The following is a 24,989-nucleotide window of genomic DNA, read 5'->3' on the forward strand; positions in this document are numbered from 1 at the left end:
TGAATTGCAAGAAAACATTTGTTCAGTGGCAGAAAAGTAAGTGAAAAAGTTGTAAGCTGTAGTTACTGACACTGGAAAGAATGCGTGTGAATGTGAGTGCCAGTGGTTGTCTGTGTTGACACACTGGAGGGTGCCACAGCCTGCCCTGGATGCAGTGGCTGCCCCAGAGGCCACCTCAGGCTGTCACGGATCCAGAGGCTGCTCCAGTGGTGCTCCAACAGCCGCCCCAGCTGGAGGCTGCCCCAGGTTGCCACGGAGCCTTTGCTAATTTCGTTTCTGTGCCAGCCTCAGACAGTATGAATTCTGTTTCTGCCAGGTCTCCAGAAACCTGATCTGTGTGCTTCCCAGTTCTCCAGGGCCGGGCCTTGTGTTTCCCAGCCAGCTTATTCAAAGACAGTTTAAATACTAAGAGTAGCAGAGTAACACTGTCAGACTTCCTTGAGACTTTTGCCCTGTATTTTGAATTTGATGGCAACAACATTTGAGAAAAAGTTTGCTACTGTGTAGCGTCTCCTCTTCTTCTAACAAAAGTCAGCAAATGTCTGTGAACTGAGATCAGCTGCTAGACTTTTGGAAGAGGACCACACTGATACCAAGTCAGACAATAGGCTGTGATTCTACAAATATTATATTTTCTCTGAGCACAGATAGATTTCTTGTTTAATCCTAATGTAATGTATTCCTGGCCTGTAAATCTTCTCTGATTCCATTTTAAATGAGTCTGGGCTCAGAGAAGATTTACAGTATGTTCTACTAAATAAAATTATGTTTGAATTAAATGTAGCTAACCCGCCTCATTGACGTTGCATACAACTACACTTCCCAGCATTCACTTGGTGTTCGTTAAGAGCCCTTAAATGAATTTTTACAACTGTGTTTTTAAATAAAATCCATATAGTAATCATTTATTGTTGTAATAAAACTACGCTGAAGCAAAAATAACGCGTACATGAATATAAAAATTTCCCTCGTGAACCATTCTGTCCATATGACAAAGCGGAAGTGACGTCTTCTTCCTTTCCTCCATTAGGTGAGTGCGTGGTGAGGTCGCGTTTTCTTCGGCTCTCCATCATACCGGTTAATTTAAAGCTGTTTTTTGACTTATCTTTGTCCAGATTAAGTTTAGTAACTTGTTTTTATTCGTTAATTTCCAGATTGCAACCATGGGCCGCCGACCAGCCCGCTGGTAAGTCATTTTCTGACCCCGTTTGAGCGAAGGGCCGAGCGAGTGTTTCAGAGGAAAATGGCAGCGGCTCCTGCTCGGCGCCATGTGCACGGTGCTGGCCTGCCCCAGGCCTGAGGAATAAGAATAAAAATAATAATATGTGCTATAAAACCCGGCGTTTCTGTCGTCCTACACTGTGAAGTCCATTTAAATGTTGTGTTCACAACGAGCGCCGTAAAGCAGTCCGTTCACGGGGCACGCTAGCACGGTGCGATAACAGTACAAGCTAAATGCTACTACTTTCAGCCCCAGCCAGAGTCTGTTTGAAGCCGTGAAGAGACTTAAAAGCTCCGAGTCACAGTTTATTGTGGTATAAAATAATTCCGTCACCAAATATTCTGACCCTGTTATAAGCCCACGAAGGTCACCTGACTGTGAGAGTCCTCACTGCGCGGTTTCTTTTATAAATAAATTGTTGGTTTTGATTTAACGTCTGTAAAACAGGAAATGTCCTGATCGTCGGTGTGAATCAGTTTGTGTTACTGACTCAAGGATAGGCTGCAGTATGTTCTCCTGTTTGTCCTGCTTTAAAACACCCGCTAGGAGAAGACACTTTTATATTTAGCTGTTAGTTTTAAATAGACGTGGTTGGGGTCAGACACACGTTGTTGCTATGCTTCAAGCAGGTTTCGCTGATGAACAATCAGATAAAAGGGATAATTGTCGTTTTATGAAGAATACTTGGTTACAGGTCAGACATCACAGGATAAATGTGTGTCTGAACAGACTCTGGCTTTTTTAGTTTTTGTCTCATCTTTCCTGCTCTGACATCATAAACTCTGTGATTACAGTCAATCAGATGGTGTTACAGCTGCGTAGCCAGCATGTGATTGATGTGGTCCAGCGTGCTGGCTGAAGGGTTGTTAGATTGTCCACCTCTTACACTAAGATTCAGTGTTGGTGACGTGTTTCCTCTCACAGCTACAGGTACTGCAAGAACAAGCCGTACCCCAAGTCCCGCTTCTGCAGGGGTGTGCCTGGTACGTTCTCCATGTTTCCTGTTTCAGTCTGTAACACTTCAGTGGGACCATGTTCAGGTGACATCACGGTCACCCCTCTGGACCGAACTGTCACAGTGGGCTGCTGTGACTCCTGCAGCTTATTAAGCCGACCGGTCTCGCTGTGGTGCGGTTCTGGTGTGCAAAGGCTGCAGACACTGACTCTTTGGTTGTGTATGTCCTCAGCTGGGAGGTGCTGAGTGCTTTAAGGGACCACTGAGACAAAATGCTGCTGCTGTGTGGCTCACAATTAATTAGTTGGTCATCATTGTTTCATTTTTAAAGCTGCTTTTCCATTGGTACCTACTCAGATCGGCTCAGCACGGTTTTCCATTAGGTCATAGTAGTACCAGGTACTATAAAGGTACCTTTATCGTACCTGCTTGGCCCGGGTTTCAAACGATCCGAGCAGGCAGTAAAATGTGATGTCATCAGACTGCAGGCCGCCGATTGGCTGGGCAGTAGCATCACGAGAGCGTCTCGTTCCCCGAGTCTGACGACGTGCCACAGGCCGAGCAGCAGGTATGTTCTCCACATCCACCTTTGTTGGAGTGTTCGTGTCACACGTTTATTCGGGACGTGTTGCTATGACGACAGCTGCGTCAGGTGACTCCAGTCGATCCGAGTAGGCGCTGATGGAAAAGCCCATGAGTTGGTCTCGCTGATGCAGACGTGAGTTTCAGTGTTCTTATCCTTCCTCTTCTGTTCTCATCAGACCCCAAGATCAGGATCTTTGACCTGGGCAGGAAGAAGGCCAAGGTGGATGAGTTCCCCCTGTGCGGCCACATGGTCTCTGATGAGTACGAGCAGCTGTCATCAGAAGGTGAGGAGACCAGGAGCCACGACTAACACACCTGTTGGTAACGTGTGTGCTTCTTTGTAGGAGCACACTTTGGCCCGTGAGTGCAGTTTACTGATAAAGACAGTGAGACGATGGCCTCTGTGGTTAAAAGACCAGGTTGCTTTAAACGTTTTGTTAGAGGTGTTATAGCTGAATGAGCCAGTCTCGTTTTCCAGTTTAGATCACTGGCTGTTCCCAGTGTTTGTTCGGGGGGGGGGGTACTGATTACTACTGTGGGAAACTATTGTATAGCTGTGAGATGTTTGTAACCTAATGTAACAGCTTGTATATTAAATATAAAAACTATCCTAGTATACAGCACACACACTCTCTGCGAGCTTTAAAGCTGCTCCATAAAGACTCGTGTATATGAGGAAGGAGCCAGTTAAACTGGGCCACAGCTGCTTACTGGCACCAGGAACGTTAAACTGGGCTCGTCACAGGTTCAGTGCATCAGGCAGATAGACTTGGTGCTAATGTGTGACTCGTCTGTGGAGGGTCTGCTGTATCACAGTGGGTAACAGGAGGAAGGCTGCTCAGCCACACCCTGAGCACGTTACTCAGTAAGGAAGCATGCACTGCTGCCTGCATGAGTACGTTACTGTTAGAGGATGCACTGAGCCTGGTAGCTGCAGTGTTGGGTCTTAGGGGAAAGTAAAGGTTCCAGGTTAGAACAGTAAAGTTTGTCTTGACTGCGTTCGAGTCCTGGGTTCAGAGAGACGTCAGAGCACAGCTCTCACTCGTGTGATGACCTCAGTAAGCCCCTCCTCCTCAGTTTGTCTGGCTCGTGTTAATGCTGCAGTCAGTCAGGGTTGTTGGCAAACACAAACAGCGGTGCCTATAACTTCATGCATGTTGTGCTTCAACCCCTGTAGCTCTGGAAGCTGCCCGTATCTGTGCTAACAAGTACATGGTGAAGACCTGCGGTAAGGACGGTTTCCACATCCGCATGCGTCTGCACCCCTTCCACGTCATCCGCATCAACAAAATGTTGTCCTGTGCTGGAGCTGACAGGTGAGAGGCTGACTGACCCGTAGCCCTGCTGCACTGAGCGCAGTCTGGCTCATCCTGTAATCCTCTTGTTTTGTGTCGGGCAGGCTCCAGACTGGAATGCGTGGTGCTTTTGGTAAACCCCAGGGCACCGTGGCCCGCGTGCACATCGGTCAGGTGATCATGTCCGTGCGTACCAAGGCCCAAAACAAGGAGCACGTGGTGGAGGCTCTGCGCAGAGCCAAGTTCAAGTTCCCTGGTCGTCAGAAGGTAAACGCTCCCAAAGCTTCTGCTGTAATAAATGTAAAGTGACGTGAGTCCTCTGCAGCTTATTAAGCCGACCGGTCTCGCTGTGGTGCGGTTCTGGTGTGCAAAGGCTGCAGACACTGACTCTTTGGTTGTGTATGTCCTCAGCTGGGAGGTGCTGAGTGCTTTAAGGGACCACTGAGACAAAATGTGTCTTCATCAGGGACTTAGTGTAAGTAAGTGTACTGAAAGGCTGAACCCATGTCTGTGCTCTCGCCCTCAGATCCACATTTCCAAGAAGTACGGCTTCACCAAGTTCAACGCCTGTGACTTTGATGACATGATGGCCGAGAAGCGTCTGATTCCTGATGGCTGTGGGGTCAAATACATCCCCAACAGAGGCCCTCTGGCCCGCTGGAGGGCCCTGCACGCAGTCTGAGGCTGCTCTCTGTGCCCACATAATCAATAAAGATGGCTTTGATTACAAAAGTGATGAGAGCGTGGCTTTGTCTTCATTGAACATGAAATCGCACATCAAGTCTGGGGGAGGTTTTCTAACGTGGTGTCCAGTTGCACTTGAGACTGGACACATTAATCTTACCACAGGTGTTAGGAGTTATACTGAAGTGTGAGCAGTGTGTGTGAGGATCGTTACAGATCCTAACCTCTATAACTGCATACAGTCCCACACTAACAGCTGATGGTCTCCTTCATGGGGCTCAAAGTATTCAGCCTTTAATTCTGTTAATTTACAGCTGAGGAAACACTGAACACGCTTTGGACTGTAAAGGTAACATGCTGAAAGCCTCGTCTGTCTTCTCTCTGCTGTCCCACAAATGACGTGAACAGGTATCCACATTCATTGATACTGAACACAGGTGGATGTTACCTTCTGACAGGTAACAGTCACGTGGAGCTGCAGCTGTACTGTAAACACCAGTTTAACCAAAATAAGAACAAAGTTGTAACATTAAAGAACAGCGGCTGAGTAGGATGAGTGCTCTGCAGTGATCAGACCTGTGACGTGTCCATGCTCTCAGCTCAGTTTGACTTGTTGCTGCGTTTCAGGTAAAGAGCTTTAAATGAACTTGCGTCTGTGTTCTTATTGACGAGCTGCTGAAGCATCGGGAACAGCTGACAGCTAAACGTGTTGGCAAATCAGGATTAGAAGATAATCAAACACATTATTGCTGCCATCGCTGTTCACCCGTTGCCTACTGGTGGTGGTCAGAGGGCCCGGTGGCGCCAGTGTCCGGCAGCCTCACCTCTGTCAGTGCGCCCCAGGGTGGCTGTGGCTACAATGTAGCTTGCCATCACCAGTGTGTGAATGTGTGTGTGAATGGGTGGATGACTGGATATGTAAAGTGCTTTGGGGTCCTTAGGGACTAGTAAAGCACTATATAAATACAGGAAATTTACCATTTATTTATTTTTGGTTAACTTAGGGATATAATGTCCAGTAGGTGGAGCTACTGTTTCTGTTTTTAAGGAGACCAAATGAAGGTCCTGGTTCAGCGTCTGCAGCTCCCACCATAGCACCAGCTGTACTGCTGTATGTAGTTCAATGCTCACTGTTGCGCTTCTCGTGGGACATTTCTGTGAGAAACAGTTTTTGCAGTACGTTTGGAGTCCGTAACGTTTGTTTTCATCCATCTGTTTGGCACCGGTGTGTCCCTGCTTCATCCAGGCCGACCTGTCCGCTGGAGACAGGAGGACAGTCTGCAGGTTCTCCCGTGTTTTCCTGGCTGGCTTCCTCCTACGGTCCAGAGACATCTGTTAGTGGGTGGGGCTAACTGGTGATTCTAGATTTCCTGTTGGAATCACTGGCAAGAAGATTACAAAGAAATGAAATCTAGTATGAAAGTTTGGACAGCGGTGGGAGTGGACACTTCCTTGCATTCAGGTGATGGCTGGTTTCACCTGTGTCTTTGTATGCCACAGCGTAGCTTGTGCCAGGTGTTGGACACTGGCTGTGAGACACAGTTCACAGATCCGGACTTGTGAGTGGGAGGACACCGTGTGATTATTCCACAGCTGGACTCCAGGTGTCATCCCAGATTCCCAGCAGGACACTGATCCGAGTTAGAAACGCTGAGGAGTGAACCACGTCAGGTGCCTCCACCTGTAAAGCTGTTCCTGTTTCAGGTTCCTCAGTGTTGCCCCCTGCTGTTAGTTTAACAGCCCTTTCTGCTAACTGACCAGATCAATATCTCTGAAGTGTAACTGACACGGTCCTAAGCTCTGATGAACAAGTCTTCTTTGAATGTTTTGGAGCAGTGTACACGTCTTTAACCTGCAGGCTGTCTTAAACTTCCCACACCTGATCTGTTCATCTGTGGACTGTTTGCCTCCTCACAGTAAATACTTAAGTCATATATGTGTAACCAGGCAGGTTTGTGGTTTTTTACTTTGAAGTATTCAAATGTTAATGTCTGCAATGATTTTCCTGATAAAGACTTGATCTCTGACAAACAGAAGAAAGTTTTTCACAGCAGCAGATCTCCTGCTGCTTCCTCCTTGTAGTCCCTCCTACAGGAAACAGAGTGGCGGGGGTAGCTTTGAGTTTCAGTCGAGAGACAGGAGTAAGAAGCGAACACACCCTACAACTCCAAGAAGTCCCAGAGCTGGTAAGCTGTAGTTTGACGACCCACAGAAGGAGCGAGCGAAGGAAAAGCCGTCTCAGTGGAGCGTGTGACCTGTAATCTGCTGCTGTGTGTTTATGACTACAGAGCTGCACTCTCCTACACACTAAGCTGTGTGTCTGGGTTCAAGACCTGACAGCTGGAGCTCACATTACAGCAGCTGGTACAGCCTGCTACCAGAGGTGGGACCAAGTCATTGTCTTGCAAGTCTCAAGTAAGTCTCAAGTAATGTCAGGCAAGTCAGAGTCGAGTCTCAAGTCACTGGTGTAAAAGTCCGAGTCAAGTCACAAGTCTGAAACTTTGAATTTCAAGTCCTTTCGAGTCTTTAAAAAAAAAACGAAAAAATAATGTTGCAGTTATGCTAAATGTAAATATTAGACCATGTAATTTTAAAATCTGTGTTTTTCTCAACACATGACAAAATAGTGAACTTAGAAAATATACACAAATTGTGAAATTGCACCTCTTTAAAATGCAGCTCAATTAAACCTAGCTCCAAGAATAATTTTCACCGACAGTTCTGAGATACGCTGCATGTTATTCTTGGATGCGGTTGTAGGACCGGCTTTAAAATCGCATGACAAAAATATCATACACATTTAAAAAAAACTGCATCACCAACGTAGCCTGGACAACATTTGCTAGTTAGATGAAGTCAGCTATCTCATCTTAGCATATTTATTTCAATTCAATTCAATTCAATTCAATCTTTTTTTTTTTTTTATAAATTTTATTTTCAGTCACAGCAGCATGTTAACAACAAAACATTGAACATACAGTAGTTTGCTGTTCAGTATTTACAATACCCCAAAAGATAACAGAAATAGAGAAGGAAAAAACAAACAAACAAACCAAAGAAACCCCTACAAAACAACAAAAAACAAACAAACAACAACAAACAAATAGAAAAATAAAATGTATAAGGGACATTCAGCGTACAGTTAGCTATGATAGCGATATAGAGATATGGTATCTGGTCATGATAAGGTGGTCATTTTAAATGTTTCCATGTACATCAAGAATGGCTGCCATGCCCTAAGAAATTTGGTGGTTGAACCTGCCAGTGTATATCTCATCTTTTCTAAATGTAAAAACCTCATGAGCTCCGCAAGCCACTGTTCATGTGTGGGAGGAGCTTCCTGCTTCCATCTTAAAAGTATAAGGCGCCTTGCGATAAGTGAAGCAAAGGCAATAGAATTCGAATAGCATTTTGGCAAAGTGATGTCTTGAGGTATCACCCCAAAGATAGCCGTTAGAGCAGAAGGCTCATATTTAACGTTATACATCTCTGACAGAGTGTTAAATATAGACACCCAATAGGTATGAAGATTGGGGCATGTCCAAAAGGTATGAAGGAGCGAACCTGTTTCTGCTTTACATCTGTTACACAGAGGGTCAGCTCCTGGATAGAACTTGGCTAACTTTTCCTTGGAGATATGTAATCGGTGTAGGACCTTAAATTGAAGGAGCCCATGCCTGGCACATATCGAAGAAGAGTGTACCCTCTGGAGAAAAGATTGCCAGAGCTCATCTGTTATAGTCATCCCAAGGTCTTTCTCCCACTGTGCTTTAAGGATGAAGAGAGAAGGAGATTGAAGATCTAATAGTATAGCATAGATTTCTTTAATCGCCCCTCTCTTATGAACGTTTATATTAATAATTTTATCCAAAGAAGTTTCCTCAGGTAGTTCCGGAAATGAAGGAAATCGACTCGTTACAAAGTGACGAATTTGTAAATAGCGGAAAAAATGTTGCCGAGGAACATTAAACTGCTTCAGGAGCTGCGTGAATGAGGCAAAAATCCCATCTACAAAAAGGTCTTTGATATTTCTAAGGCCATTACTTTCCCATATTTTAAAGGCAGAGTCCATCATGGAGGGTGGGAACATATGGTTTGAGCAGATAGGTGCTTTAATTGACATTAAGTGTAACCCCAACCTTTTCCTACATTGCACCCAGATTCTGAGCGAGTCATACAACAAAGGGTTACGTTTATAGGTGTATAGTTCTAATGGGAGAGCTGAACTCAACAAAGCTGATAGGCAAATTTTGCCACAATTGGATGACTCAATTTGGAGCCAAGCTGGAGTCTCTGTAGTAACATTACTCATCCAGTACAGCATATTACGAATATTTGCTGCCCAATAATAAGACTGAAAGTTTGGCAAGGCTAATCCACCCATTGGCCTAGTCCTCTGCATGAAATCTTTACGAATTCGTGGACTTTTGCCATTCCAAATAAATGCAGAGATATGCTTATTCAGTGTTATAAAATACTTATTGGGTAAGTAGCATGGGATACATTGAAATAAGTAAAGGAACTTGGGAAGTATGTTCATTTTGATAGAATTGACGCGGCCAATTAATGACAGTGGTAAATTGTTCCACCTCTGAAGATCTGTCTCAGTATTTTTAAGCAGCGGGACAAAGTTTCTTTCATAAAGATCTTTGTATGAGTGGGTAACCTTAACCCCCAGATAGGTCACATACCCTGATTTAACGCTAAATTGAAAACCTGAAAATGAAATCTTTCTGGCTATAGAGTTGACACAGAGAAGTTCACTTTTATGCAGATTTAACTTGTAACCTGAAATATTACCAAAACATTCAAAAATGGCAAGAGCACGGGGAAGAGAGCATAAAGGCTCTGACATATACAGCAGGAGGTCGTCAGCATATAAGGATATTTTGTGCTCCTGGTCACCTCTGAAGATGCCCTTAATGCAACTGTCAGCTCGCAGTTTAATCGCCAGTGGTTCAATTGATAATGCAAAAAGAAGAGGGGATAAGGGACAACCTTGTCTCGTACCACGGAGAAGTGGGAAATAAGAAGAGAATAACGAATTTGTTCTAACACGTGCCATAGGTGAGGAGTAAAGTAACTGAATCCATGAAATGAAATTAGGGCCAAATCCAAATTTATGCAGAGTATAAAACAGATAATCCCACTCCACCCGGTCAAATGCCTTCTCAGCATCGAGTAATAAGGCAATTTCAGGGGTTGTAGTTGACTTGGTGTGTAATATGTTCAAAAACCTGCGCAGGTTGAAAAAACCATGCCTACCCTTCACGAAACCTGTCTGATCTGGAGAAATTAACAATGGTAGATGTTGCTCTAGCCTGAGAGCAAGTGTTTTTGACAGTATTTTTAAATCTACATTTAAGAGTGATATAGGACGATATGATGAACACTCTAATGGATCTTTATAATTCAATTCAATCTTAATTGGCAGACTTCATGTCCATAAAAACAAGACAAAAAAAAAACAAAACACACACACACAACACCCCCCCCCCCCCCCCCCCCCCAACACAAGGTATACACCATTAAATATATATATGTATATAAATAAGTATCTAAAACATTTGTAAAAACATAAAACCATAATATACATAAAACACAATTACTTAAAATAAATCAATAAATACACAAACACTTTAACCAGTGCTTTCTGAGACTGGATGAGTAACGGGAACCACTCACTGTCGGATCTGTGAGTGCTAAAATTATACTGTTACTCGAACCATCCAGTCGTTCTCTAAAATTGAACATTAGCTTCCTTAAAAGTGCTTTAAAAGTCCAAACACCCACAGCTACAAACATCTGGCTGGCACTACCACTTCTAGGTATCCTGCAAAGGATTCTCATCGCATCATTATATGCAACATGCAGCTTCTGCATGCTACATTGTTTGTAGGATGACCACAAGGGGGCAGTATATAGCGGTGTGCAATACGCTTTAAACAAAGCCACTTTAACTGGAAGTGAACAAAAGCTGAATTTGCGTGCAATAGTATTTGCCTGCACATAGAGCTTACACCGTTGTCTGTATATGTCATCATCATCATTCATTTGCTCAGTAATAAAGTGACCGAGGTATTTCACCTTTTTATGAACTTCAAGAGTTTTTTGTGCCAGTTTAAACAAAGGGAAATTTAGCTGTTTATCCTGCTTCGTTCTACATATCAAAACAGCACTTTTAGCAGCATTGTACTCAATGTCATATTGCACACCATATTCAGTACAGACATTAAGAAGATCCTGTAACCCAGCACTGCTTGGACTAAAAACAACCAGGTCATCTGCATACATAAGATGATTTATCAGTGCTTTACCTAATATACACCCAGTGTTACAGGCTCTCAGTTGTATGGACAAATCATCAACATACAAATTAAATAAAATTGGAGACAAAATCCCACCCCGTCTAACACCATTGCTGACACCAAAGGGGGCAGAAATACTGCTTCCCCATTTAACCTGCATGTTCTGATGAGCGTACCAGTAAGAGAGAATCCTCACGATGTACTGAGGAACTCCCCATCTCTTCATTTTATCAAAAAGTTTTCTGTGGTTCACTCGATCAAAAGCCTTAGAGGCATCAATGAAAGACATGAGGACAGATGAATTTTTAGCCCTGTACAAACTGACTATTTCCTTGAGTGCATATATGCACATGTCAGTGCCGTGCTTTGAAGCCAAACTGATTATCCAGAGAAGAGATGAACTCACTAACTCTGTCAAACAAGATTCTTTCTAACACCTTAGATAAAATACTGGCTAGTGCAATCGGCCTAAATTATCCAAACAGCTCACTTTTGCAGCTTTGTCCTTCATAACTGGTACCAGTAAAATACACAGCATTGAGTCTGGTAATATGCCATGAATCATAAACCCAGTGAAACAGAGTGCTAAAAGAGGAGCTAGCCTTACACTAGCATGTTTTAAATGTTCTGCAGTGATGTGATCCAAACCAGAGGATTTATTATCAGACAACCTATGAATGGCTTCATATACTTCATGTGTCCTTACACTTATTGTGTCATTACTCATGTCAAGATTGTCCTCATATGGTTCACTTTTTATACAGTTAAACAACGCACTGTAATGCTGTCTCCATAATGCTGCAATGTTATCTGCCCCAGAAACACCTTCAACAGTTGATGGTAGAGATGGTTTACAGTTATTAAGAGCTTTCACCTCTTTCCAAAAATCTGCCGTATTATTACACAGCATTTTCCTGGCCAAAGAATCTGCTCTTAGCATTTGCTCATTTTTAGTTATAAAGCGAACAGCGTACTTATATCTGGCATTCGCACATTTTTTCTGTTCAAATTCTGGGCCTTGTTTAGGTCTTCCAGCCATGGCCCAACATTTATAAGCTATGCGAGCTTCATCATGGTACATGGATACATGTTCTTTCCAGCCAGGTCTGATGTTAGGTTTCTTATGCTTATATTGTTTATCAAGCAGTGTGCCACTTTTATACAGAGCAGTCACTATATCATCATACATGGAGCAGAGTAAATGTTTATGCACAGCATTCTTACAGTTGACATCTTTGCACAAAATAGCTTCTTTATTTATATGCATATTAATAATCATACGGTTCTTGGAGTGAGTGCATACACTCATGAAGTTTAGTAACTTCCGGTCACTGCAACAAGTCCAGGTACAGTTTACCGACGGATGGGTGCAGGACCTTGAAATGCACCGTGTAGAACGAAAGACCATCGTACGTATCATAAGTTTACCAATCTCACAAATCGTCGTCATAAATACACATTCGTTAACCGTTTATTAATATAACCTTTGAGCTCAACGGTAATTAATTAGTAGTGGAAATAATTTCTGGTTCATCACAGAAATGTAGCAGTGACAACAATACTGTATGCTGTAATCGTACTGGGCAATTAGTGATACAAAAAAACCTGTTTTATCCTGTGAATAAACGTATATGTTTTTGTCAATGTACCATAATAACATAAGCGAAACGCAATATTGTGTCAGGACAATTCACTATTTATGCACAATAAATAAAGGAGCATAGCGCCACAATTTCTGTTCAGCGCCAGACTTGCTTGTAACCTATATCACCAATTATGTTATGAAAATGACGTATTAACTACTAAAAAACACTGACCTTCGTGTAAATGCTTGGAGCAGACTAACCTGTGAGCTGGAGTGTTCTGGGACGTTATATTTGGTCTTTGAATGGCTGCAATCCAGTCGCGTCTTTGTTACTTCGGAAACATGGCTTGAACAATTTCTCTTCAACGACGTAATCCGATAACAACCGATCTCTTTACCCGTCGGCTTCCCGTGGCTGTCATGCGACCGGCTATTGCAGTTAATAATACAACAGCTTCTTGACATTTTTGTGTTTCTTTTTATCGCTGTGTGACTGATTGCAATTGAAAGCCTGCGTGCGCTAGTACCGCTTGCCACGAGTTCCCAGAATCCTTTGCGGTTCTACCCGTGAATGACGTCACATTTTCAATCTCTATATAATATGCATGTTAAATTTTATATTTGGGGTAAAATATCAAGTCTTTTCAAGTAAACCGGTTCAAGTCCAATTCAAGTCCCAAGTCATTGGTGTAAAAGTCCAAGTCAAGTCACAAGTCTTAGAACATTTTTTCAAGTCAAGTCTAAAGTCATAAAATTAATGACTCGAGTCTGACTCGAGTCCAAGTCATGTGACTCGAGTCCACACCTCTGCCTGCTACACACACGCTGTAGTTTCATGTGTTGTGCTGAAAGTAGACGTGTAACAGCTTTAGAGCTAACAGAGCTGAACTAGAGTCATTTCTCCATGTTTCCCATGACGTCAGGATCATTCCTGCGATGGTCACTGCTCCGTGTTTTCTGTTTGATTTTAGGATTTTATCATCTTGTTTTCTGGAGTTTCGCTTCTTGTTTTCCACGTTAGTTTCAGATGTGTGCCGTGGGTTTTCCATGATTGTTTCCGTGTGTCCTGTTTCATACTGACTGGACTGTTATGTTTGTTTGTTTTCCTTCATATTTCTCCTGTTTGGGTTTCTGGACATTGTTCTCCAGGCCCTGAGGAAATGATGTGGTTACAGTCGCTGCAGGACACTAAGAGCAGTGACAGACTGAAGTAACTGAACACCGTGGTCTTCCTGTCAGGGACTCATCAGTCCACAGATGTGATTGCACTCATTAATGCAAAACATCTGTGGCTGAGGGGGGACCTTGGACAGATCTGGACTAGTTTGGTTTCCTGAAGACGTGTCAGCTCTATCTTCAGCTCTAAGAACCTGAGTGGATTTGTCCCTTAAGAGGAACCACTACTGATCATGTGCATCATCTCGTGAGCCAAAGTGTGAATGTGTGGGTCATCATCAGCAGGGGTTTCGGGTGAAACCATCGTGACCAACAGACTGAAAGCTAACTGGCTATGTTATTTTGTCTGAAAGTAAATATGAGTGGACATTTTTTAATGAACACACTATTAATTATTTATGTGAGAACATTTTTAAGGAGCTGAAATGGTAACAAATTTAAGAAACACAGACAGAGGACACGGAGCAAACATCATCTCTGTGGGCAACAAGTGTTTACATGTGGACGGTTTTATACATACACACGATTGAACTCAGTTTGACCCTTTTTATGCTAGTGGGTTTTAAATAGATAATGATGCAGGGCAGCACGGTGGTGCCAGGGTTAGCACTGTTGCCTCACCAGCAGAAGGCCCTGGGTGGCAGTCCATCATCTGACCGAGGTCGCTGTGTGTTCTAGCTGTGCCTTCCTGGGTTCCCTCTGGCTCCCTCAGTCCAAAGACATGCGGCTTTAGCTTAACTGGAGACTGTAAATTGCCCATAGAACGGGTAAATGTGAGCCTCTGCATTGGCCCTGTGACAGGGTGGTGACGTGTTCAGGGTGGAACCCCCCCTCCCAGGTCACCTGACCTTAGATAAGGGGGAGAACAAATATGTGGTTCATGTCTAAGATTTATGCTAAAGCTATTGTTGGTCATCAGGAGGAATTGGAGAAGTGAATAATTTTAATTTCACAAGAAACAGGAAGAAACAGGAAGTTTCACTGCTGAGTCAAACCACGAGAAACAGGAATAATCACAGTTCATGTTTATGCACAAGCAACAACAGCCATTAGATTTGTGCTGGTTTGCTGTTTACTTCTTTTTATCAATTAAAATCATTTAAATTAAAAACCTTTTAGTTATACAACCCCAGCTCCAAAAATGTTGTTCCCAAATCAAACAGACGGTGAAACACCATTAGAGGAAAATATTCTGGATTTGATGGCAGCAACAAACTCCCGTCTTCTTTGCACCATCAGAGATGCAGTGGTCTGTCTCCTCTTTAGTCCACGTCTCAGTTATGTTCACATCAAAGCTTCCATCAAAAGTGTTTTTTTTTAAACACCAAACAAAGCTGAATTTGTCCCGTAGCAGCCCTCAGCTCATGTGTTTCATCATGTTTCTCGATGGGGACTGTGCTTCCTTCCAGCTGTTGGCCATGAGTCTGTCTCTCCTCCTGCTGCTTGCCGTCCTCGTGGATGTGACCGATACTAAAGCTGGTTCAGATTTTAGGATCTGTGCCTTCAACACACAACACTTTGGTGAATCCAAGTCGAAGAAGAGTGACGTTATGGGGATTCTTGCCAGGGTAAGGTAAAAAGAAAGACTGGGTAAGAGTGCTTGTGTTCTTGTATTTGTCTCAAACAGCTGAGGGACAGTGTCGTGGTTCTTTAGTGGACGATAGTCACTACATGGCTGTAGCTAGTGGGGCCACTAACAAACTGACAGAATTACTCAGTGAATCAGTAAAAATGATTTGTTTAGAGAAACTTGTTTCCTGTTTGAAAATTTGTTCACCACATTGTGAAATTAACCAAAGCAACCAAACAAAGGCTATGAAGACACTTCCATGCATTATCATTTAGCACCACAAGGTGGCGCAGAGTCAATGCCAACGCGTTCCTTACTACATCAGTCGGAATGAACACGTTCTAATTTGCGCGGTGGTCTGGGAAAAGGACCAAAAAGAACAAATATAACAAATATTTTTAGGGATGCAGGACATTTTTATTTTATTGCAGGTGACCAGCGGGGCGAATAATGAGTGGCTCCTCTGTGTGTCCCACTCCCACTCACCTTTTCATGGCTGTGCTGTGTCTCCATTTCAGATCATCACACGCTGTGATGTGTGTTTGCTCCAGGAAGTGAGAGACAGTAGAGGAAAAGCTTTACCACTTCTGCTCGACTCCCTAAAACAGTGATTATTCATTTGCTTACACACACACACACACACACACACACACACACACACACACACACACACACACACACACACAGACCAACCCCCACCCCCACAGACACCCACAGACACATGTTATTGCATCAGTTTGGAGGTGAGTGGTTTGGACTCTAAATGCTCAAACTTAGCGACTGACACATGCAGTGACTGCATCCCCGTCCCATCTGTGCTGTTTCACCCTCAGGTCTGACACCAAGTATAAATATGAGACTGTGGCCAGCGAGAGACTGGGCAGGTCTGAGACATACCAGGAGCAGTACGTGTTTGTGTACAGGTGAGCTACACCTCTGTGCACAGGACATCTAAGTGCAGGTATAGTGACGGAGTCTGGCTTCACTGAACCTGAATGTGTTCAGGAAGGAGACGGTGAGGGTCATGGACCAGTATCAGTACCCTGATAATAAACCAGGAGACGTCGACGCTTTCTCCAGAGAGCCATTTGTTGTCCGCTTCAGAGCGGACCGCACAGGTCGGTCCCCGATGCTTCCCTGTGACAGAATGGAAATATTGGTGTTGTTGGATGGATTCTCCCTCTAACCCTCATTTCCATCCTCAGCTATAAAGGAGTTTGTTCTCATACCTCAGCACACCACGCCCTCCAACACCACCAAGGAGCTCGATGCCCTCTATGATGTTCTACAGCATGTGAGAAACATGTGGAAAACTGAGGTAAAGACTATTTTGGCATTCATCAAACAGACAAGAAGTCAATACCACAGGTGTACATGGTGACCGCTGTGCTGTAATGGGCAGAATGTGATGCTTCTTGGAGACTTTAATGCGGGCTGTGGCTACCTCGCTAAGAAGAACAGGAAGAATGTGCGCCTAATCACAGACACGAATCTTATTTGGCTCATCCCAGACGACGCTGACACCACCGTGCGATCGACCACATCCTGCCCCTACGACAGGTAAACGCACAAAGCTTTGATTCAGGAGAGTTCCCAAGATTTTAGGATCCCTGGAACTTTTCAAGAAACAAAGTTTCCTTTGATAAAAGCTGATATGCAATATGTAAATGTAAGCAGACTATAGCAGACTTAAATGTGACCGTGTGAATGAAATAAGAGACATGAGTAAATGTGTGCTGCTCTCTGCTTGTGCCAACAGGATTGTTGTGAATGGGGAAACCTTTCACAGAGCCATCGTGCCTGCTTCAGCCAAACCGTTTAACTTTCAAGAGCATTACGGACTGACGGAGGAGCAGGTAACAGTCCACGCTCTGCATGTCTGTACCAGTGTGTGTGAACTGTACAGAAACACACACCTACAGAGTGTGTTAAACACGGTGTGCTGTGATTTTGTTACTGAAACAGATCAAACTCTGTTCATTTGTTGACACTGGCTGTTCTTCCTGTGTTTTTTATTCAGGCGCTGGATGTCAGCGACCATTACCCGGTGGAGGTCCTGCTAAAGGTCAAGGATTCCAGAGCCTTTCTTGGGGGCTCATCTATTACCAGTGGAAACCAGTTTATGACTTTGTTTGTCCTAAGCCATGTTGCCTTTCAAATATTGACAAGGTAGTTAAATAATAAACCTGGAGGATGAGATAGGTCTGTGTTATAGCCAAGTTCATGAACTGATGAGGACATGCGGAGCTGAACTTTCCAAACATCCCTGATGTTGGTCTGCAGGTTAAAAAAGATAAAATTACACAACTATTTACCTTCAACAATATGGCTTTGACTGCAGTGTACAATGGCCGAGCTGTGTGTGGATGTGTATGTGTGACTTCACTGTTAGGCTGCAGATTCGCTCAGTTTATGGCAGCTGGACCCAAAGTGTTCAAAGATCAAATACACATGATTTCATCCACAGCACACAAAACTGTGCACACAACTGACAATGAAAGTTTCTCACCTGCTGTAAATATTTGTGAGTGTGTTTATGGTGTAAAAATCATCTGAGGCCAGGTTTGTTTTCAGTGCAGAGGTATGTGTAAACTTCATGTTTCGCTGTTTTCTGTTTGTTTTTTTCAGCCTTTAGTGCGACAGGACAGAAAGATGAGGAGTAAGACATGCTGCTCACGGCTGCAGGCTCGATTCAAACACAGGCCTAAAGGCCGTAAACTTTAGTGTGTTCCCAGGATGAGCGGGGGAGTTTCTAAATACGATCGAGGACACGCTAACCTCCTTTCCTTTCTTGTTTCTGATTGGACAGCCAAATTGGACTTTTCTGCTCCTGCACACACTATTAAACTATCATTGATTCCCATTATTGTGTCATGACCAGCTTCTTGAGATGTCTTCATGGACAGTTTGCAGATCATCATGTGTCAGACTGGACACTGTGGACGACTGCTCTGTGGGCTTAGATCCTGCCTGTGTTCTTACCTAGTGTCAGAATCCTCGGCTGTGCAGCAGAAGACTGTTTGACGAATTCTGAGTGAGAAGTTTACAACAGAGGTGCACAGCTTTGGTCTGCGTACAGAGAGCGTCTGTATGTGCTGCTGCTGCTCTGATCGTCCACATGTCAGCCACAGAGACAAAGTGAAAAAAGTGTGAAAACCTGAAAACTGTAACAGCTGAACTTCCTGCTGAACTCCGCTCCTTTCCCAATCGATCAGTATTAGACAGACACAGTGTGTCATACACGCCGAGCACAACCCAAACAGACATGCTTCATTTTTCTTGCTTAATATACAAAACAAAGCCTCCCAGTCTTTGTTTTATTGCAGCTACAGAGCTTGTCGTTTGTTACTCTGACATGAAAGTGTTGGCACTACATGAATCTGAAGTCGTAACTCTGATAGACCCTCACCATCATGTTGTACTGAAGCACACACAGCACCTCACTCTCTCTCTAAATCACACGTGCAAAATAAAATTAATCAGCACCATGGAGGACAACAGCAATCCCAGGCTGTGGGACACGTACACGTCATATAAGGTCACACCACGATGTCTGTAATCATGGAACAAAGGAGAAGTGTCCACAAACCCACTGTGTGCGTCACCTCATCCTCGGTCTGTGTTACTTTACAGTGGAACAGACACTCATATTACAGTAAGAGCACATATTATAACAACAGTAGTAACAATGTTTCAGACTGTATCTTTTGAGCCTTGCGGGTCGTTGTACTCATCCTGCTCTCTTCTCTCTCTCCTCTTTTGAGCACCATTTTTCGCTTTGCTCGCTCAACATGAAATAAAATGCTGCTGTGCTGTTTAACTCTATAAGACAAAACTGTCGCATGGTTGACGTCAGCAGGTCTGCAGGGATTTAGTCAAATTCTCAGGCAAAATTCTTTGAGGATCTAATTGTTTGAGGACCAGGCAGCAAGTTTAGAAGGTACCAGTACTATATTTCCCAGCATGCATCTGTGCCATCACAGCTTTCCCGAATAGGTGTATACTTTAATCAGTGTAGTGTAAAATATGTAAGGACAGATTTGAAAATAATCCTGATCAGAACAACGTGTGCTGTAAAAACTATGACACAGAGCAGAACTCTTATGATGTGGTCACTTTGCATTACACACTTATATTAACTGTGTTACGTCAGAGTCAGGCCTGGGAGTGCCCGGCTGACCTGTGGGATGTCGCTTGCAGCTGTAGCTGTGACAGTATCATCGTCATACCCTCCAAGCCTGGAGCTGTAACATAGATATTACAGCTGTGTTGACCTTTGGAAATAAGAAATACTTTTTGTATTTCTGTTGGCATAAACATTAGAAGATAAGAAGAAGAAGACATTTTGTGTGTCTGCTGCATGAGTTTGATTTGTCCAGACTTTTGCATGGAGCTGAATGTCTCAAGTCAGATCAAAGGAAACGACCTCTATTTTTAAAATATCTGATTTATTTTTCTGCACATCAAACTGCCCTGAAGCAGTGCTGGCATGCACGCATTGCACAGTATCAGGGTTACAATTCCATGTTATTCAGCACATAGTGCAGACTGTGTGTTGCAAGGATCAGATTTACTGTCAGTGATGCTTGCGTGTGGTGGCAGCGTGCCTGTGTTTGTGCTGAGTTATCTGCTATTTGTGTCCTATTTGTCTTGTCTGTTTGCTCTTCTTCTGCTCTGTTTATTCTGGTATGCAATCCTAACGGCGTTATCTGTGACAGAAACAGAAGCACACAGATAACAGAAACAAACCTGCACACTTACATTTGGAAAATCTGCAGGTTTGTCTTTTTTCACTTTGTAAATTGTGTGTCAGCTAGTTCAGTATTTCCTGATTCACTGAAACCATGTGTCCTCAAAGATTCAAGATTCAAAGATTCAAGCGTTTATTGTCACGTGTACAAAGAAAAGCATTTCTCTGTGCAATGAAAGTCTTTCTCTGCTGTCCACACACAGATGCAGGTTAATATGTACAAACAGATCAAATAAAAAAAGCATAAATAAATACAACAGAATAAAACTGAGGTAGATATCAATTTCTCTACTTTGTGCAGACAATCAAACAGCATAAAGAGTAGTTTAGCTGTTGGCCATGAAATAAAAACACAGCTTCTTCAGTGGAAACAGTATTTTATGGAGCCCATCAGCAAAAAGGGAATTAGGGCATCGTGAGCAGACTGATGTCAGGTTAATATATCAGAAGATAACATGTGAGTTCATTACACAGTTTCAGTTCTGAAATAAATGACTTTTTGAAGTTACAGTGAGTCAAGTGTCTTTGTTACACAGACCTGTCGGTCTATCCTTCAGGCCTGGGCCCTCTAACACATAGGGGTCCTTAGGGACTAGTAAAGCGCTATATAAATACAGGCCATTTACCACAAGAAAAATGACTAAATCCTGTTTTGCATGGTTGGATCTGAACAAGGTTCCAGGTCGAGCTTCAACATGCAACAAGAAGAAATGTTACTGAGACAAAACATTTTGCTGAGCATGCAATTTATTGAAAACAACATTTAAACTGAAACAGGCTGTTTGACAGGACCACACCTCCAGAAACCCTATAACCCCCCCCTCCCCCCCCCAAAAAAAAAACAAAGCAAAGGTCCAAACATGAACTCAGTAAAGAGCTCTACTGTTATCGATCACTTCAAAAATTCATTGCAGCACGTTTGATCCAAGCAGGACTGTATGTTCTTTGCATGTGTGTATAATCATGTCAAATCCTTCACTGGGCGAGCACCTGGCCACATGTTTGGGCACGTATCCAGCTGAACAAAAGTCTGGGGGGTAAGGTTTGTTTAGCACGATAAGATGAGACTGCAAACAGACTCAAAGCCATAAATGCTGCGTGTTTCTGCTGCAAGCATCAGTCTCACTGGGTCCCCTGAAACCATGCTCCACCTCAGCAGCACGCTCTGTGAGTACAGTCAGCATTTTCTCATTCATGTTGTTTTCTAGCTGAAGAAGATTTCTTCAGTTCATGTATTTAAGGGTAAAGTATCACGTGTTTTCATATTTGGCCACATTATAAATTGAGAGTGCTGCTCCTTTGTTTTTCAGTGTTGGCAGCAGCCTGTCTGCTTGTTAGCACAGGTAAGTGTCTGCTAGTCTGATTGTTTCTCACTGTGCTTAGTTTTAATATGTGAGTTAGACTAATTGCTCCATGTGTGCTTTAAAGGTGCGCAGAGAGTCATCACGTGTGGGAACCACGTCCACCGGCTGAGCTGTGGTAAGACCCAACCACTCATGTTTCTCAGCGCTGCAGTGTTTCTACGTGTTATTGTTATTTATTTATTGGGGACGAATGTCGAACACAGATCACATCATAGACACACAGTGAGGTACGAGAGCAGAAACACTCAGGACCGACTTTAAACCATGAGTACAGAACTCCACATGCTGATATCCAGCAGAAGCTTTACACCATAGTGTCCTATTCCTCCAGTTTTTATTCACATCTCTTCAGCTGCCTTAGAAAAAGTGTCCATACAGAAAGCCACAGTGGTCGTATAGAGCCAGGAGCCACACACGGTGGTACATTACCCCCACACTCTGAGGATAGGCGGGAGAGAATGGACGGGTGGATTTTAAACCCTGTGAAGTGTTTCAGCAAACATACACCGTCATTTACCGCCTGGAAGAACCTCCACACAACATTGCATCAAAACTAAATAAGTGGCACACATGAGTTTAATATAATCACCACTAAGTTAGATTTGGAAAACACGCCCGTTTCTTTAAGGGATCCTTGATTTGGTTCTATGAGTACAGAGTATGTAAGACAGGAATGACATTTGTGTTTGGGAAGCATACAAAGCAGCGAGTGAGCATCTCTGCAGTTTGTGTTTGTGAGTTTGTGAGGCTGACGGCAGCTGCAGACGTCCCTGGTTGGTAAGCTCTGTCGTTGCGTTTGAATACCTGCCTCTGTGATGTCCAACAGAAACTGGAGTGATTCGTGTCCAGGAGTCCATGTATGGACGAAGAGACCGGGACACGTGCAGTGGAGAGAAAGCTGAAGAGGTGGCCATCAATACTGCGTGCTCTCTGGAGGGTGCTGAAGACACCATCAGGACAAGGTATACGTCCCAATAACACACCAGTATTTGTTATCAATGGATGTCACTGCTGCTGATTACCACATATAGATATTTCTAAGTGTTATAGAAGATTACCAAAAAAGGAATTATGTCTGTTCTAACTGTAACTGATGCATGTTATGTTATCTGCCTGCGCATGAAGGAGCGTTAACCCTGACATATGAAACTGTGTATCTAAGTGCTTCCTCTTGAGATCGACACAGAAGGTGGTATTGTGTACATCGCCACATGCATGTGCTTAATAAATGATTGTTGATTGACTGGACCTGCTCTGAGTTTGTTTCTCAGCCCAACATCAAAGAAGTCGGGACAGGTCCTGTAGAATAACAGGGGATGAAATGTGCTGCATGTATAGTGTGAAACTTCAGTGATGTGAGAGATCATGTCTGGAAGACGAGATGCTTTTTGAAAAGTGAATATAAAAGAATCAGAGTGCCTTCTTGCTTTCATGGATAATGATCGTGGAGTAAGAAATGCCAGGTTATCAGATCCAGTGCAAAGCTGGGACTGCGAGCCTTTCGCCTCAGACAAAACAGACGATTTCACTTTGATGATATTTGTGGGGAATTCCTTTTACCTTACAAGACCCCATAATCACGTAGAACCCAATGAAAGACTGTTCTTCTCAGCGTTGGTGGGATTTCCCATGGTGCTTCACTGCTGACTCTACTTTCTATTATCTGTTCAGCTGTGACGGCAAGAAGGTGTGTGAAGTAACCCCGGCCATCTTTGCAAGAGATCCCTGCAATGACACCTTTAAATACATCCAGACCACCTACACCTGTATACCAGCAAGTGAGTCACGCACCTGCTTTAAACAGTAGGCTCTGAGTGCTCCACCTAATCTGACTGATGTTACTTTGGCAGTTCACCTGATAACCTGCGAGCAGTCTATGGTCGAACTGCAGTGCGGTAAGATCACGTGTGACCCGACAAACTTTGACGTGTCCTGATAACTGCCTCTCCAAGCACCCTTCTTCAGTTTTCAACAGCACGCACTGCTTTCTTTGACAGACCAGGGCCACGTCATCCACGTGTACCATGCTGATTTTGGGCGCCGTGATCCACACATATGCTCCTTCAGACGGGAGGCCTCACACATGGAAAACATCAAGTGTTCAAACCCCACTAGCAAAGTTGCTGAAAGGTACAGCTTTAACATTAATGTGACTTTTTACTGTGAGTGACCAACGAGATCTTAAACATGACTATGAAGTCTTTGGTCTTTGGCACTTTCCTCTCGTAGCTAACGACATATATTTCTGAAGCTAGCGGAGCTGAAAGTATGATTTGGGTGAGCTGGGACGTGCAACCATCACTTTGTGTTCACAGCGTTTGCTGTCCCCACACAGCCAGGGGTTATAGCCTGGGTTTGATCAGTGTTATTAATCACCAGTATTTGGATTTACATAATTAGTGTTGTACTTCTTTTGCACATCCACATCATTCATACACATCGTCTAGTATGAGAAAACAACAAACAAATGTGTCTTTAATTTGCATTGTCAGCTGGGGATCTTTACTACCTGCCTTTAAGTGTTTCATCTGCACTGTGCTGCTCTGCATCCACAGGTGTAATGGGAAACGCACCTGTTCTATGAGAGCAAGCAGTGGAATGCTTGGCGACACCTGTCCGCGTATGTACAAATACCTGGAGCTGACCTACAACTGTCTGAGTAAGTAGCTCAAAGGATGAAGAGTATGTGAACGGTTCATGACACAAGGGGAAGGAAAACCAGCAGCAGAGCCAAACAGGTGCTCAGTGATCCACCTGTGATGCCAACAATAACAGGCTGCTTTATTTAGCTTCCATCTTCATGTGAACTGTTACAGTGAACAGCCAACCACGTCTGACTGTGTGTGTTTGATCTGTTGCAGAATCTGTAGGTGCTTGAGAGGATTAAAGATCCTGCAGTAACAGTATCCTTCACTAAATAAAATACATGAAAAACAACAAGTTTCTGTGTGTTTGTGACTCGTCAGTGTTTTCATGTGTCCTCACATCTGTACAGAGCTTTCACTCACTGGGCCCACGTCCTCATTTAAGAACGAGAACAAACAGCTTGTAGAACTGGGGGAACGTATAGAGATGAGAACTAGAGGGGGTGTGTTTGGAGGCGTGATCCCGCTCCTGAAATTCAGATACTTTATCTCCAATTTCTATTCTTACTGATCGCTCAGGTCAGAGGCGACAAGAGGATCAAAGTGAAGACATGAAATGAAAGTGAATCTTTAGTGCAACAACATGACATTTATAAAAAATACTAGTTTTTCCTTAGCAGGAGAAATGATTTCTATTTCCACGCAAAAAACTAAAATGAATAAAAAAAGTTGACCTTTTTTGAGCTATGACACAAGCAAACTGCTGCTGAGCACTCAATCAAGTTCAAACTACAAAAGAAACAGACGGGAGAAAAAGAGGCGATTCTCACAAAGCAGGTTTGATACAAACTTATCACAGTGTGTCAGCAGCTGGACTGAAAGTCAAAGAGAAGCACAGAGAGCGAGTCTG

The 24,989-nt window shown here is 43.5% G+C and overlaps 3 protein-coding genes and 2 non-coding genes across 5 annotated transcripts; all 5 read left to right on the top strand.

Annotated features, from left to right (window-relative positions):
• The first annotated feature begins 1,101 nt into the window (after positions 1-1,101).
• rpl10 (ribosomal protein L10) lies at positions 1,102-4,787 on the top strand. Its single transcript, XM_085343930.1, has 6 exons — positions 1,102-1,186; positions 2,147-2,205; positions 2,939-3,046; positions 3,940-4,078; positions 4,162-4,324; positions 4,584-4,787. Exons 1-6 carry the CDS (start codon positions 1,164-1,166, stop codon positions 4,737-4,739), a joined length of 648 nt encoding a protein of 215 aa, XP_085200056.1. The 5' UTR covers positions 1,102-1,163; the 3' UTR covers positions 4,740-4,787.
• On the top strand, positions 2,318-2,450 carry LOC146611141 (small nucleolar RNA SNORA70). Its single transcript, XR_014905040.1, has one exon. It is a non-coding gene; the product is annotated as a small nucleolar RNA SNORA70 (small nucleolar RNA).
• On the top strand, positions 4,377-4,509 carry LOC146611142 (small nucleolar RNA SNORA70). Its single transcript, XR_014905041.1, has one exon. It is a non-coding gene; the product is annotated as a small nucleolar RNA SNORA70 (small nucleolar RNA).
• Positions 4,788-7,145: 2,358 nt separating the features above from the next.
• dnase1l1 (deoxyribonuclease I-like 1) lies at positions 7,146-17,597 on the top strand. Its single transcript, XM_085344140.1, has 9 exons — positions 7,146-7,156; positions 15,220-15,378; positions 15,899-15,987; positions 16,214-16,303; positions 16,386-16,498; positions 16,586-16,698; positions 16,783-16,940; positions 17,140-17,236; positions 17,401-17,597. The coding sequence occupies exons 2-9, from the start codon at positions 15,229-15,231 to the stop codon at positions 17,551-17,553; spliced, it is 963 nt and encodes a 320-aa protein (XP_085200266.1). The 5' UTR covers positions 7,146-7,156; positions 15,220-15,228; the 3' UTR covers positions 17,554-17,597.
• A 3,624-nt stretch (positions 17,598-21,221) lies between these two features.
• Positions 21,222-24,426, top strand: LOC146611144 (L-rhamnose-binding lectin SML-like). The gene is made up of 9 exons (XM_085344553.1): positions 21,222-21,297; positions 21,441-21,473; positions 21,559-21,609; positions 22,321-22,456; positions 23,166-23,272; positions 23,345-23,389; positions 23,492-23,624; positions 24,050-24,153; positions 24,356-24,426. The coding sequence occupies exons 1-9, from the start codon at positions 21,222-21,224 to the stop codon at positions 24,370-24,372; spliced, it is 702 nt and encodes a 233-aa protein (XP_085200679.1). The 3' UTR covers positions 24,373-24,426.
• Positions 24,427-24,989: the final 563 nt, after the last annotated feature.

Source organism: Diplotaxodon limnothrissa, linkage group LG20, assembly GCF_057381915.1.
Source record: "Diplotaxodon limnothrissa isolate DT_005_m linkage group LG20, D_limnothrissa_male_GT1.1, whole genome shotgun sequence".
Lineage (NCBI taxonomy): Eukaryota > Metazoa > Chordata > Actinopteri > Cichliformes > Cichlidae > Diplotaxodon > Diplotaxodon limnothrissa.

Coding starts and splice junctions, on each gene's coding strand:
- LOC146611144 (XM_085344553.1), top strand. CDS start 21,222: ATGCTGCGTGTTTCTGCTGCAAGCATCAGTCTCACTGGGTCCCCTGAA. Junction 21,474..21,558: donor CTGTCTGCTTGTTAGCACAG/GTAAGTGTCTGC, acceptor TGTGCTTTAAAG/GTGCGCAGAGAGTCATCACG. Junction 23,273..23,344: donor CTACACCTGTATACCAGCAA/GTGAGTCACGCA, acceptor TTACTTTGGCAG/TTCACCTGATAACCTGCGAG.
- dnase1l1 (XM_085344140.1), top strand. CDS start 15,229: ATGAGTCTGTCTCTCCTCCTGCTGCTTGCCGTCCTCGTGGATGTGACC. Junction 15,988..16,213: donor CTGCTCGACTCCCTAAAACA/GTGATTATTCAT, acceptor TTTCACCCTCAG/GTCTGACACCAAGTATAAAT. Junction 17,237..17,400: donor ACGGACTGACGGAGGAGCAG/GTAACAGTCCAC, acceptor TTTTTTATTCAG/GCGCTGGATGTCAGCGACCA.
- rpl10 (XM_085343930.1), top strand. CDS start 1,164: ATGGGCCGCCGACCAGCCCGCTG. Junction 3,047..3,939: donor CGAGCAGCTGTCATCAGAAG/GTGAGGAGACCA, acceptor CAACCCCTGTAG/CTCTGGAAGCTGCCCGTATC. Junction 4,079..4,161: donor TCCTGTGCTGGAGCTGACAG/GTGAGAGGCTGA, acceptor TGTGTCGGGCAG/GCTCCAGACTGGAATGCGTG.